Source organism: Delphinapterus leucas, chromosome 6, assembly GCF_059928025.1.
Source record: "Delphinapterus leucas isolate spDelLeu-1000000601 "Yukka" chromosome 6, BTC_Dleu_Yukka2, whole genome shotgun sequence".
In the NCBI taxonomy this organism is placed as follows: Eukaryota; Metazoa; Chordata; class Mammalia; order Artiodactyla; family Monodontidae; genus Delphinapterus; species Delphinapterus leucas.
Window position 1 is genome coordinate 54920140 of NC_143134.1, and position 13914 is coordinate 54934053.

At 39.8% G+C, this 13914-nt stretch overlaps 3 protein-coding genes across 3 annotated transcripts in view; 1 reads left to right on the top strand and 2 right to left on the bottom strand.

Annotated features, from left to right (window-relative positions):
* LOC111163129 (interferon omega-1-like) lies at positions 1 to 1488 on the bottom strand. The gene has a single exon (XM_022551609.3). The coding sequence runs from the start codon at positions 1121 to 1123 to the stop codon at positions 371 to 373; it is 753 nt and encodes a 250-aa protein (XP_022407317.3). The 5' UTR covers positions 1124 to 1488; the 3' UTR covers positions 1 to 370.
* The window catches only part of LOC149748941 (uncharacterized), a 151364-nt gene that overhangs the window by 87647 nt on the left and 49803 nt on the right, over positions 1 to 13914 (top strand). The window contains exon 4 of the mRNA XM_089913142.1: positions 500 to 13914. This exon is cut by the window's right edge and continues 49803 nt beyond it. The gene's annotated coding sequence lies outside the window, so the exon portion shown is untranslated. The remainder of the gene's footprint in view (positions 1 to 499) is intronic.
* LOC149748942 (interferon alpha-1-like) lies at positions 12580 to 13458 on the bottom strand. Its single transcript, XM_089913130.1, has one exon. The coding sequence runs from the start codon at positions 13441 to 13443 to the stop codon at positions 12874 to 12876; it is 570 nt and encodes a 189-aa protein (XP_089769256.1). The 5' UTR covers positions 13444 to 13458; the 3' UTR covers positions 12580 to 12873.

Genomic DNA, 13914 nt, shown 5'->3' on the forward strand with positions numbered 1-13914 from the left:
TTAAGAATTTAATAAATAAAACAAAGTGCAAACTTAATAACATGAAATGAAAAACATGTTTTAAAAATTTTATTACAATGTACAGATGAAATGTAATTTTATAAATAATTTTTAAATATTATAAATATGAGAGATGCAAGAAGGAATAGATAAATAAACAATAAATAAATAAATAACATCAGGGCAGTCATCACTTAGGGACTGATGACCCTGTAGCTGAATACTTTTATATATACTTGCTTATTACTACTGACAAGTAATGGCTGAATTAATGCAATAAATTTTGTGGCTAAAGCAGAAATAAATCTTTTGAAATGACCAAAGATGAATGTGCAAGGGTGATGTGGCATCTTAGTCAATGAGAATCATTTCAAGGTGATCCCAGGTCTGCATTCATAATTCTTAACCTTTCTTGCAAGTTGGTTGATGAAGACAGCGATCTCATGATTTCCACTCTGACAATTTCCCAGGCACAGTCACTGTATTTCTTCTCTTTCAGGTAGAGGTGGATTCCCTGGAAGTACCTCTTCATGGCCAGTGTAGGGCCCGTCACTCCCAGGGCAGTTTCTTCATCTCCCATCGCCTGCACCAAGCAGGCGTCCAGGTCCTCCAGCTGCTGATGGAGTCCAGTGCAGAGTTTGTCCAGGAGGGAGGTGTCCCAGGCAGCAGGGGAGCGCTCTGTGTGGAAGAGGCGGAAGGTCTGCTGGAGCATCTCGTGGAGGACAGAGGTGGCCTGGGCCTTCGGGAGCTGGCTGCCATCCACCATGTCCTGGGGGAAACCGAAGTCTTTTCTGTCCTTCAGACAGAAGCGAGGGGAGATTCTCCGCATCTGGCCCAGAAGCATGAAGTTCTTCTTGCTAATCCGCACGTGGTTCTGAGACAGGTCGCAGCCCAGAGATCCACCAGGGCCATAGCTGAACACCACCAGGGCGGTCAGTAGAGGGAGCACGAAGGCCATGGGGCAAATGAGGCTGCTGCTGGCCTGGCTGAGACGGGTGTCTGGGGGAGCCTTGGGGGTAGGTTCTCTGATGAAATTCTTTCTAAGCATGGCTTTTAAATAGGGAAGACAGTTTCCATTTTCTGAAAATTTCTCTCTACTTTCACTTCCAATTTGTGTTTTCATTTAGATATTTTCTTTTGACCTAAGACGATGTAATCAATCTAAACTCTTAATTTACAATAGAAGTTTAAGTTTCCCAGTAAACTTTGGATGTGTCAATCCAAAAGGATATCAATTAAATGAGAAACTAATTAAAGGCTGAAGTATATGTAGGTATGTAAAGATTCATGCACATACTTATGTACACATTTTATTTTATTATTTTTTTCTTTGTACAATTTATTTATTTTTGGCTGCGTTGGGTCTTCGTTGCCGTGCATGGGCTTTCTCTAGTTGCAGCGAGAGGGGGCTACTTTTCATTGTAGTACATGGGCTTCTCACTGCAGTATCTTCTCTTGTTGCAGAGCACGGGCTCTTGGCATGTGGGCTTCAGTAGTTGTGGCATGCTGGCCGAGTAGTTGTGGCTCGTGGGCTTAGTTGCTCCGCGGCATGTGGGATCTTCCCGGACCAGGGCTCGAACCCGTGTCCCCTGCATTGGCAGGCGGGTTCTTAACCACTGTGTCACCAGAGAAGTCCCTGTACACATTTCGGTATGTATAAATATTGCTCTTCTCTGTGTTAGGAACAAAATTTGTCCTTGACTCTGGACTACATTTTTACCATCCTTACTGTTATACATAGGAAGTTGGGGTCCCTCACCCCTATAGGTTTCTGTATTTTGTTAAGTAATTACCAGACCATGCATGGTAAATAAGCTGTTTAGAACCAAAGACTGGTTTTGTTTTCTGTTTTATTCAGAGCAGAGGCTTATGATTACTAGTGAATGACCTTCTCAGGTGTTTGTTTTCTTCCTAGAATGCATTCATTCAAGTTCCGGAGGGTATTCTTCACTGGGGCCACAAGGTCAGGACTAATATACTAGACATCGCCCTTTCTTTCCACCATTTTCTTACAGGAGACCTATAGTGCTCCACAGGCTGGGCCAATACCCTCAGCAGGAATCCTGGTTCTTTTCTGGTGAATGTAGGTATGGAGATTTTAATTCCAAGATAATTAGTTGTATTTTCCAGCACCGCCTCACTCACAAGGTAGTTATCACATCTAGTAGCACTTTCCTGGAATGACAGAGTATCCTCAGCCCAAACTCTCTGGGGCTCACTCCCTGAGAGCAGGCTCACCACATCCCGAGGAGTTCAGAATTCTACTGTGGAGGGGCTTGTTTCTTTGTTTGCAAAATAATTCATCTTCCAGGACCCGCACCCTTGTCCCTGGAGTGTTCGTGTTAAGGACCCTCGTTCTCAGTGGGGACCTCCTCCTCCCCTTACCTGTGTCCCCAGGTATCAAAAGTATGACCAGCCCGCAGAGGCTAAAAGCAAAAGTTTGTTTTGTCTAAGTAGGTGGAGGAATTATTCAATTGCAATTGTTTCACCTTTAGTAGACAATTTTTATTTTGCCAGTACAGCTTTTGTTGTTCAACTCTTTTAAACTGTTGAACTTTGTTACACTCAGAATTTCTGAGTTGGCTATAGGGAATTCAGTGATGATGCTGTCTCTCATTAGAAGTTTATGTCACAGAAACTAGTGACCTTCAGTTGTTCATTCAGTCTACGTATTTCTACTGGGCTTATTTGTTTGTCCATCTCTGCCTCGTGCCAGAACGCAGAGCAGTGAGGCCCAGATTATGTCAGAGAGAAACAGCCTGGTTTCCTTTACTTATTCACGATGTTTTGTTTTAAATTTAAATAACAACCAAAAAAATTTAGGAACTTATTTATTACATAGTGATTTACTGGCCATAGTTACTTTCCATTTCATCCTGAGGTTAATAAAATAGGAAGTAAAAGAATGGCAAAGGGGTTTCACCTTATTTTCTATGATTTTCAAGACTTGAGATTTTTTGTTTCTCATTTCAACTTTCCTAGAAAGCAAAACTTGAGAGCTGTTTGTGGACAAAAATAAAACAAAGGTAATTCTGAATGTCATGAAAGTGAAAAAAGAGAAGTGACGTTTCTGCTGACAAAATGGCAAAGTGTAAGTTAAACCTAAAAAAAGCATCAACCAAAGAATAGAAGGAATCATCGTATTTGAAGGATGTTAAGCAGCCACAAAGACAGAGCCAAGTGAGTCCAAAAAATGTCCATGTTGTCCTGCCCTGAAATGGGCTCCCAAAGTGGTGAAGGAAGATAGAAAGACAAAGGACAAAAATTATTTAACATGTAAATTAGAGAGCTCTCTCCTCGGTCAATTGGTTATGAAGTCTGTAACCTAAAGCAGAGATTTGAGAGATCTAGGCTAAATTGAAGCCCTTCCCTGCTACCTGAGCAATTCACACACACACACACACACACACACACACACACATGCATGCACACTTCCTGGTTAACTTTGCCAATTACAATATTGGATTACCTTAATAGTTCTCAATTCTACCCAAATAGACATACCCCAGGCTGTCAGTTGGCAACAATTGTATTCTCTGAAATTCCTTTATGTATGTCTGTGTTCACTCTTACTACTGAGTCAATGTGGAAGGGATGCAAGTGCAGTCATTATTCAAAGGGATATTGAGAATTTTCTCCCAACTTTAAAGTCAAGCAACATGATCTCATACTGGGAATGCATTTGAAAAACTGACAACATACTCTTAAGAAAGAGTTAATGCACCTTCAAACAGGAGCTATTTCCTCTGAGTCCCCTTGCATTTCCACACCCAGAATGGCAGGCTCTAAGCCTCCAAGAGTCCTACAGTATGTAAAGCAAATAATGATTCAGGAGCCTTGGCCAGCTGAGCAGCCTGGGGGCAAGGAACACATTCTGACCCTTCTCTCCACACAGCTGCCTTAGCCCAAAGACATGTCCTGCCGGAAGCTGGGAGTATTTTCCCCCCCTAAGATGCAAAGCTAAGGAAGCAGGCTTAGCCAAGTTATTGGTGTCAGTTCTTTCCAGGAAAGATCCTCTTTTAGCTCTGAAGAAAATGCTAGTGGAAGAAGACAGACTTCTGCCTAGAACAGAAAGAATCCTGCTCTGCAGACTTGGTCAGTGTCCTAGTCCATCTTGGCCAGTAAGTGGCACTCTTCCTCCATAAGTGTTTTAACAGCCTCCAGAGTAAAATGGATCCTGCTTTCCAGTTCATTTTTGCTACAGCTACTGTTACAATATTGTAACAAGGACATGCCCTCATTCCCAAAAATATTCATCATTAGAAAAACAATAACCTCTTATATAGGAGTTTCTGAAAAGTCCAGAACTTTCACTCAACTTTTGCTTTTAATTTGTGGCTTTGTACTCTTAAGGGGAAGTTGGTGGCCAGAACCACAAAGGAACAGGAAACAGCTGTATGAATGGCTGGTGCAGGTGAAGGAGGAGTGAATGAGGGGAGCATACTGCGAATTTCTACATTGGAGAGGAAGTACAGGCATACTTTGCTTTATCGCACTTCACAGATAATTGCACTTTTTACTAATTGACGGTTTATGACAACCCTACGTCAAGCAAGTCTATTGGTGCCATTTTCTAACAGCTTTTGCATACTCCATGTCTCTGTGTCACATCACCTTAATTTTCAGGATTGTTCAAACCTTCACCGGCAAAAAAATTCTGACTTGCTGAAGGCCCAGATGACCATTAGTAGTTTATAGCAATAAAGTATTTTTTAAATTAACGTATGTATGTATGTGTGGTCAGGCCACTCAAGATGGCTGCTCTCTTGCTCTCTGTACATCCCCTGCCCCACCAGTGCCTGCTTCTTCACCTACACCCTATGCACATGACTGACCTTCTTATGTACTTGCACCAGGCCCCAGCTAGTTAGTTATCTTATCAAAGGGGCGGTGAGGGGCGTGCCCCTCTACTGGTTTCCCTGGTAACTAATGAGCCCACCTGATGTCAATTCCCCTAGAACTGGCAGTCTCCCCTTTGTTAGGGGAACCACTGACCAAAACTGCCCACCCTGGCCAGGCAAGATAGTAGCCACTTGCATGAGTTATCTTACAACAGCAGGTCCTGGTAAGGAACGTGGAACTAACAAGCTACCACCAACCAGAAGATTTCCGGAAAGGTCAAAAAGAGAGAGGAAACGCCAGTCCATATGTCCTACCGACCTCCCAGAATCCTTCTTACTGGAATCCATCTTGGCTGAACGATGGGCGCGCCACCAGGAAGGACCCTGAGTCAGAATGATTGCTCAGAGACAGCCCGGAAACTAACCCCATTACCATAAAACCTGAGACTGTGAGCTACGTGGCAGTTCTCCTGGGTTCCCTTACCATGCTGCTCTCCTTCCGAGCACCCCTCCCCAATAAAGTCTCTTGCTTTGTCAGCACGTGTGTCTCCTTGGACAATTCACTTACAAGTGTTAGACGAGAGCCCACTCTCAGGCCCTGGAAGGGGTCCCCCTTCCTGCAACACCTTCCCCCGCCAGGATCGAAGACTGCCACGAAGTCTGGCCCACTGCGCACCGCACACGGTGGGATGTCACTCCAGGACCTTGCTTCAGACCTGTAAGTTCCCCCGTCCATTAAACCATTGATGTCTCTGTTGCTGACTCTGGGCTCTTCAATCTTGAAGCTGGGCAAGCACAGGACTTGCAGGCCTGTGAGGTGCAGCCCAACAATTGGCGGAGCAGCCAGGAGCCCGAGGAAACTGCCATGAGCACAGAGATGTTGGAAAATACAGGAAGGGTAATGGAAAGTTGCAGAGGCTGTCCACTAGCATGCAGGGCCGGAAAGTTGCAGGGGTAATCGTGTGGTGGCTGTCTACTAGTCTGTGGTGGCTGTCCTTGGTTAATGGGGGCTGCCAAGAGATATGGAGAACAATGGTCTCTAATGGCTCCGCTGTAGTATCAAAGTGAGCCTTTTGTAATTGGTTAAGCCAGCTTTCTAGAAGGAATTCGTATTTCTCTTATGCCTTTGAGATGTAAATGATCTACCTGGGCTCTCTGGAACTTAATCTTATGTGATCTCTAAGAGTAAAGGAGAAAGAAGAGCTTTTAGGTAAACTCTGTAGAAACAAACTATGTTTGGGGAATGTCTATATAAAATAGTCTCTCCAGATTTTGGTAACTTGAAACTAAACGAAGTTAAATGAAGAGAATTCATTGACTATCTGGGTCATTTCAAATAGGATAAAATATTGAAACATTAATTGCTGGGCAGGCCTAAGATTATCTACCCTTGCCTTCTTAGGAGAGAAAGACTAAAGTGTAAGTTTCCAATCAGGAAATGCACAATTACTTGCTTCTTGGTTTTTGCCAGAGATTAAGGTTTTTAAGGGTTAAGATTATAATCGGTTATAATTCTAGTTATTGTAACCAAGTTTCTTTATGGATTACATTGTGATCAGGTGCTTAACCATGGCTTTTTAAGTCTTCTGTCATTTATAGACAGTGTTTGTTGTACTCTGATACGTTTGCAAAAGTGCTTCATCTTCAAGATTCATAGGAAGGACCTTTTGACAATAACAGGTCTCTGATAAATGTCAGATTATACCGTTGAACAGGGTAAGAAATAAAGGTATCCTAATGGAAAACCTGATGGCTTCATAAAAAGAAAACAGAAAGATTGGTTACTGAGTGAACTGGTGAATATGGTTATAATTTTTATGGGTTTTGTCTGGAAAGTTACTGGTATTTATCTGTGTTTTCCAGATAGAGGGAAGCCATTCCCCTCAAGTTGGTTATGATTTACAGCAATTTTGGTAAACTACACCTGTGGGTAGAATTAAAACACTTTTCTTTTCTCTCTGCCTGGTCCCTCCAGATATTGGAGACTCTTGGGTTCTGAGCAGACTTATTAGGTGAATGGGAAAGAGTCTCCTGGCATGTGCAAGAATCTCAATATTTTGGGGACTAAGAAATCCACTGAGGCAGAGCCTGATGGCAGGCCTTGGGCATGACTTTCCTGGCCTTGAGAAGCCTGTTGGGAATTCAGTCTGAGACTCCTTCTGAGGAGTTCTACCTCAGCCAGTTTGGAGGAGCCTGTATGATCAATTGACCAGACTTGTTTTGCAGACAAATTAATCTTGATTTAGCTGTGTTTAGTGGAGATGAGGGTAATTTTAGAGAGAAAAATATATGTTTCAGTGGATGTTAAATTCTAGTTTTGCTAATTGAGGTCCAGATTTATTGTGGTGGTCTGGAACTGAACCTACAATACTCTGAGCTATGCCTGTAAGTAACTGTGGTATGTATGAAAATAAAAGAATGTGATTCAGAAAAGCAAGGAGGGGAGGGCAAAAGGAGCCAGATATCAAAATCTGCAAATTAATACTATACATATTTCACTTCAGTTTAGAAAACTAACTTCTCTTCCAGATGTTTATGCAGGCTGCCATTTTGGAACTGAAAATACACATCAGTTACCTTTGATGTGAAGAGTGACTATATTTCAGTCTTCTCCAGAACACTTCACAGAATTCCATTTCTCAGACTGTCATGTTTTTGCAGGTGTTGAGAAAGAGGTGGGAGACTTCACTATTCTGATAGATATCTATATGAAAAAATAAGAAAATCGTTACCATATTTAAGCCCTAACTCTGTGGAAAATAGCCTACTAAGTGTTTTAAAATGTGTTAGTTTAGTACAATAATTCTTAGAATATTTTCACCTTATTGAACCTTTGAGAAAACTGAGGCTCAGAGAAGTTAGGTGAATTTTCTAGGATCACACATAATTGCTGGCAGAGTCAAGAGTCAATACAGAACCCTATATTGCATATTATAGGCAATTGAAAAAGTTTCATGTTTTAGAATTCTATTCAGTTTTAAAATATGCTTTGATCCCAAAATTAAATAAACGTCTTGCTCCCTTGTTTTCTTTTTATTGGTGCATACTATTTTATTTCTTTTTTGCTGGTTTCCACCTATTCTTTACCTTAGATATTGTGGAAGAGAACTTCCTTGATCCAGTTTCAGTCTTCCATCTTATGAAGGAATTGTCCCAGGCTATTATACTCATTGCAATTTGGTTATCTGTGCATCCCCAGGAGCCTGTGATTTTCATAAAACTGATGCTCCACTTTGAGGACGAAATATAAATTTAATCAGGAAGAATGCAAATAATGTTAAAGAATAGAAGAATTCTTAGCATACCTATCTTTTCTAGAAAATGAAATGAGATTATAGTAGTAATACTAAAAACTGTGATAAAGGGAGAAATTAGGTAAACAGATTATTAAATTTCAATTCTGAAATTGAATTATCAGTATTAATTAGATTTAAGATAAAAGATATATCTGATGTTAACATGATGGAAAAACATTTCAATAAATGGTTCTAGGATGATTAGTTAGCAATCTAGGAAGAAATCAAAATAAAATCTCATCTCATACCATATGTGATAGTAAAATCTTGATGGAATGGAGAATTGACAGTAAGATTAGATTTAAAAAGGAGAGAGGAGGCCCACGGTAACCTTGTAAGCTCATGAGAAATAGCTAACCTATTAAAAAAAGTTGGTTATTTTTTAATATATACAAAAATTTAACTTCAGATGAAACAGGACATGGCTACAGAGACTTGCCTGGAAAGATGCCTGAATGAAGCCTGATCTCAGAATTTCCTCACCCAGAAACCAACAAAATAAGGAAAATTAAGTAAAATGTACAAAATACATAAGCAGCCATCAAAGAATGGAAGAGGAATAATATTTGAAAAGTGTTAAGACATGAATTAGGGAGGAACAATGGAATAGCTCATTTTATATGTCAGCTTGGCTAGACCATGGTACCCAGATACTTGGTCAAACACTATTCTAGATGTTTCTGTGAAAGTAGGTTTTACATGAGGTTATAGGAATTTGACATTTAAGTCAGTAGACTTTAAGTAAAGCATATTACCTTCCATATTACAGGTGGGCCTCATCCAATCAGTTGAAGGCCTTAATAGAAAAAGACTGACCCTCCCAGGAATAAGAAGGAATTCTGCCAGATACTGCCTTTGGACTTGAACAGCAACTCTTCCCTGGGTTTCCAGCTTGCAGCCTACCCTGCAGATTTTGGACTCGCCAAGCCTTTACAATCACCTAAGCAAATTCCTTAAAATATCAATCTCTCTCTTTCTCTGGTTCCTGCTGGTTCTGTTTCTGGAAAACCCTGACCAATACAGGCTGGGAAGCCAAATGTTTCCAAGCCTTCTCCGTCTGCTGAATGTTTCCATCTGCCCCTCCTCCAGAGGGGAGAACAAGATAGCAAAGGACAAAAGTCTGTTGAAATTTTACTAAGGCCCTGGCCAACGCCAAGTTGGAGAACAGCAAATCCAAATGTTGAGTGAGTAACCTCAGGAAAAGATTGGAGACACACAGTTGCAGGCCCTCCCTGCTACCTTAGCAATTTACACATACTCCCCATTGAAATACCTCAATGAAGATATTGATTACAGAAATTCCTCTCAACTTATACCAAAATTGATACATTTGAATTTTAAAAAATGTCACTAAGCTCTCAGATACTATTCATTCACGCTTCTTAGTTTCTCTCTTTTGCTACCTAGGCAGAATTTTTACTACTGAGTACAATAGATGTCAAGATTGTTATTCAAAGTGGCAATGAGAATAGTTTTCTATTTTATAATAGTTGAAGTCTCATATTTGGAATAAATCTGTGAAACTAAAATTTTATTTTTGACAGTTGTTTAATGCATTATAAACCTGAGGTTTTCCTGGTTATCACTGAATTCCATGTCCAGGTTGGCAGCTCTGCCTGTTTTGTTGTACGTGGAAGGAGTAATTCAAAGGGAGGCTCTGGTCTGCATAGTGGGCTGTAGGCAGGGAACACATCTTTGTCCCTTTGCCTGATCCCAAAGAGTCCATGCCCTGCCTGAAGCCAGAGACTCTGGAGACTCTTTTTCTTTTTAACAGAGAGTAAAGAAACAAGTTTATGACAGCATTAGAATTAATTAGTGCCAAGAAGAAGCCTTTTTGTAGCATGAAGGGACATCCCCAGGAAGTGGTAGGATTTCTGCATAGATCAGAGGCCTGTCCTCCAGTCTTGGTCGCTGCTGTTGTTGCACTTAGCCACCTGAGGGCTGTCTTCCCTGAGAGGAGTTTCATCTTCCCACCCATAAGCTGGATCCTGCTTTGTTTCCTTTTAGCTACAGCTACTATTACATCATACTCAGCTGAAATTAAGGAAAGCCTCTCTTGCAGATGCTTCTACAAAACCTAGAAGTTTTATTTAACTTTTGCTTTCTACTTGTGTTGTTCTGCTTTTTAGGAAAGGATTAAGCTGAAAAAACAGCAGAAGGGAGTTGTGTGCATGGTGAAGAGTTTAAGTGAATAAGAAGGATGGTGTGGGAATTTCTACCTTGGAGGGGAAGGAAATATTGTGATATGGGAATGTATCCTGGAATGCTGAGAGGGAGGGAATGTGCCAGGTGCCAGAACCATTAAATAGATAGCATGTTCTTCTGCCATTTATCTAAATATTTATTCCTGTCTCTCAGATATCAATACAAGCCACCATTTCATCTCTGAATGTAAACAAGACACTTCTTTGAAATGAGGGACGAAATGACAATTTTTCAACCTTCTCTAAAATTCATGACAGAATTCTGTTTTTTTAGGCTGCCTCCTTTGGAGGTCAGTTACTGAAAAGTAGGTCACAGTTCCTGAGAATTTTATAGAAAGAGACATATAATATTCTCATATACAACTGTCTGAAGGAAAACAGGAAAAAACCTAGTATATTTTAATTCCTTACTCTAATATATGATGCTAAATGCTTTAAAAAGCATGAGTTCATTTAATATTCATAAAAAATCTATAAATATTTTGAACCCATTTTATTTATGGAAAAACTGAGGCTTAGATTAAGTGGGTTTCACGACATAACATGTGTACAAGCAGAATGGAATTTCAATGAAAAATTTTTTATTGTGAGTTACGGGTGATTTTTTGAGCTTTGTATTCTGGATTTCTGTTATCATTGTTAAATCTGTTTTTACTCCTGAATTATACACAACACTCTCTCGCTCTATGGACTTCCATGGTTCATGTTATATTTTCAGGCGGTTTTGACTATTTTTTTCCTTTACCTTAAGTATTGAGAAAGAGGTTGCCTGATCCAGTTTCCCACTTTCCTTTTTTGAAGGAAGTCTGTCAGTCTTTATGTTCAGTATAATCTTTGTTATTTTGGAATCCACAGAAGATAGTGATATTCATAAAGTTAGGAAAAATTACCAAGTACTCATATAAAAGAATTCTTTTCATATCTAGCTCTAATATAAAATGAAATGTGTGTAAAGTTGCTGTAGTAACCAGTGTCACAATGATGAAAGTTAAGTAATGTAACTAATAAAGCCAATAATTCCAGGAAACATTACATTATCAGTAGTAATTAGATTTTTTGATGAGGGATTGAATTAGTTATCTATTCCTGCCTAATGAATTTTTTAAAATGATGAGCAGCTTACTGATATACAAAGTAGTATTAACTTAGATAAATTATCATTGTAAGTAATTAAGTCATAATTTAAAATAAATACAATATTAAACACATTAATATGATTTGCCAGGACATCGATTACATAAAATCATTTAGAAAAAAGATATACTACGTAAAAAGGAAAACTATGCACAGAAAAACTAACCGACATTATTTACCAGATCCTATACTATTTCCTTCTCTACCTCAGAGTCACTAACTTCTCTGATTTACGCTTCTACCTACTCCATTGTGGTTTCCGCTTATTCACTCCACCAAGCCAAATCTCATTAAGGTTGCCAATGCCATCTATATTCCTGATGTGGTATGTAGTTTCAATCCACATCTTCCATGAATCCACTGATTTCTTCTAAGCACCTTATTTTCTTAAATACACTCTTATCACTGTTCTCTGTTATTGTCCTTGTAATGTATGGCCATTCCACCTCTGTTTCCTTTGTGGCTCTTCTCTCCCCTCACTTTAAAGGTGAAAGATCCTCAGAATCAATTTTAAGTCTTTTTCTCACTCTTCACTATCTCCCCACACAACTACCTCCATTTCTGGCTTTCATTTGCCAGATAAGGTACCTCCAGCTACAGCATTCCTTTTAAATTATAAACTCACATATCCAACTTACAAATGACATTTGCACTTAAATGTCTTCCAGTCAACTAGAGAGGATATCTACTGCTTTTATTTTTATTTCCTGACATTCTCCACTCTTGCTTCTGGTGAGAGAATTCATTTGTTTTTCCTTCTTCTCATTAATGCATTAAGTATGATTATTATTTTTAGATTTCTTTCCCTTCAAAAATCTAAGAAACAAGAGGGCAGGAGCTGTATTTGTTGTGTTCACCTTTATATCCTGAGGGCAACATCCAACCTGGCTTACAGAAAGTCAGTTGTTACTTTTAATTTGAATATAATGTGATGGGTAAATGAATTGTGACATCCATTTCTTTAATCAAGTTGCACAATCAGGCTTTAATCAAGTTGCACAATCAAAGAATAAACAAATACAAGAAGTTTGCTATAATAAAAATTTAATAAATAAGACAAAATAAACTAATTATAAAGAACATATTATATTACACAATTTAAGGTACACAAAATATTATAAAAATAAAAATAATTTAAATCTTATAAATAGTTAAATAAATATTAAAATAGATAAATAAATATTTAAGTACATAAATAAATATATCAGCATGGGCATCTGTGAGGGACTAGTACCTGTAGAGTAGAACATCATGTTGCTTAATATTCCTGAAGACATTTGACAAATTAATTCAATTCAGGGCATGATGAGAGCAGAAATGAGAGTCTTTGACACGGCAGCACAGGTGGAAGTGTGGTCTCGTTAGTGAGAATCATTTCCGTGTTGAACCAGGTGTGTGTCATTCCTTCCTCCTGAGTCTTTCTTGCAAGTTTGTTGATGAAGAGAAGGATCTCATGACTTCTGCTCTGACAATCTCCCAGGCACAAGGGCTGTACTTCTTCTCTTGCAGATAGACAGTGATTCTGTGGAAGTATTTCCTCACAGCCAGGATGGAGTCCTCCTTCAGCAGGGGAGTCCCTTCCAGCCCCGCCTCCTGCATCAGACAGGCTTGCAGGTCAGTGAGCTGCTGATAAAGTGCAGTGCAGAACTTGTCCAGGAGGGTCTCATCCCAAGCGGCAGCCGAGCCCTCTGTGTTGAAGAGCTGGAAGGTCTGCTGGATCATCTCATGGACGACGGCGATGGCTTGAGCCTTCTGGAACTGGTTGCCACCAAACGCCTCCTGGGGGAATCCAAAGTCATTTCTGTCCTTCAGGCAGGAGAAGGGGGAGATTCTCCTCATTTGTTGCAGGAGCATCAGGGCCCTCGTGTTAGCCAGGCTGTGGGTCTGAGGCAGGTCGCAGCCCAGAGAGCAGTTGGAGTTGCAGCTGAGTAGCACCAGGGCCAGGAGTAAAGACAAGGTTGGGGCCATCGGGGACCCTGAAGATGCTGCCGGCCTGGCAGAGGTGGGGACTCAGTGAACCCTGCTCTCTAGGTTCTCTGAAGACCTTCCTTCAGGCCTGGGTCTTAAATGGGAACCCATTCGTTTCCATTTTCTGAATGTTCAGTCTTACTTTCTATTTCTGTTTTTGCTTTTCATTTTGCACTCTCCAGATGGGTTAGGACAACATTTCTCAACCTTTTTTTCATTATTGCCTCTCTTTCCTCTGCCCACAGAGCCTTTTTAGATAGTTTTTTCCTAATTGCCCCCAACATGAAATTTTGATACCACAGATATACTGTGTATCTATTTTTGTACTCCATGTGTATCTTTACTTTATACATAGAAAAAGAAAGTGAAAATCTTTTTCTATTCAGTGCAGGGTTAAGAATACGTAAAATTTTAAGCTATAATTTAAATTAAAAGCTATTGAATTTTAATTTAACTTTATAACTAAGTTTT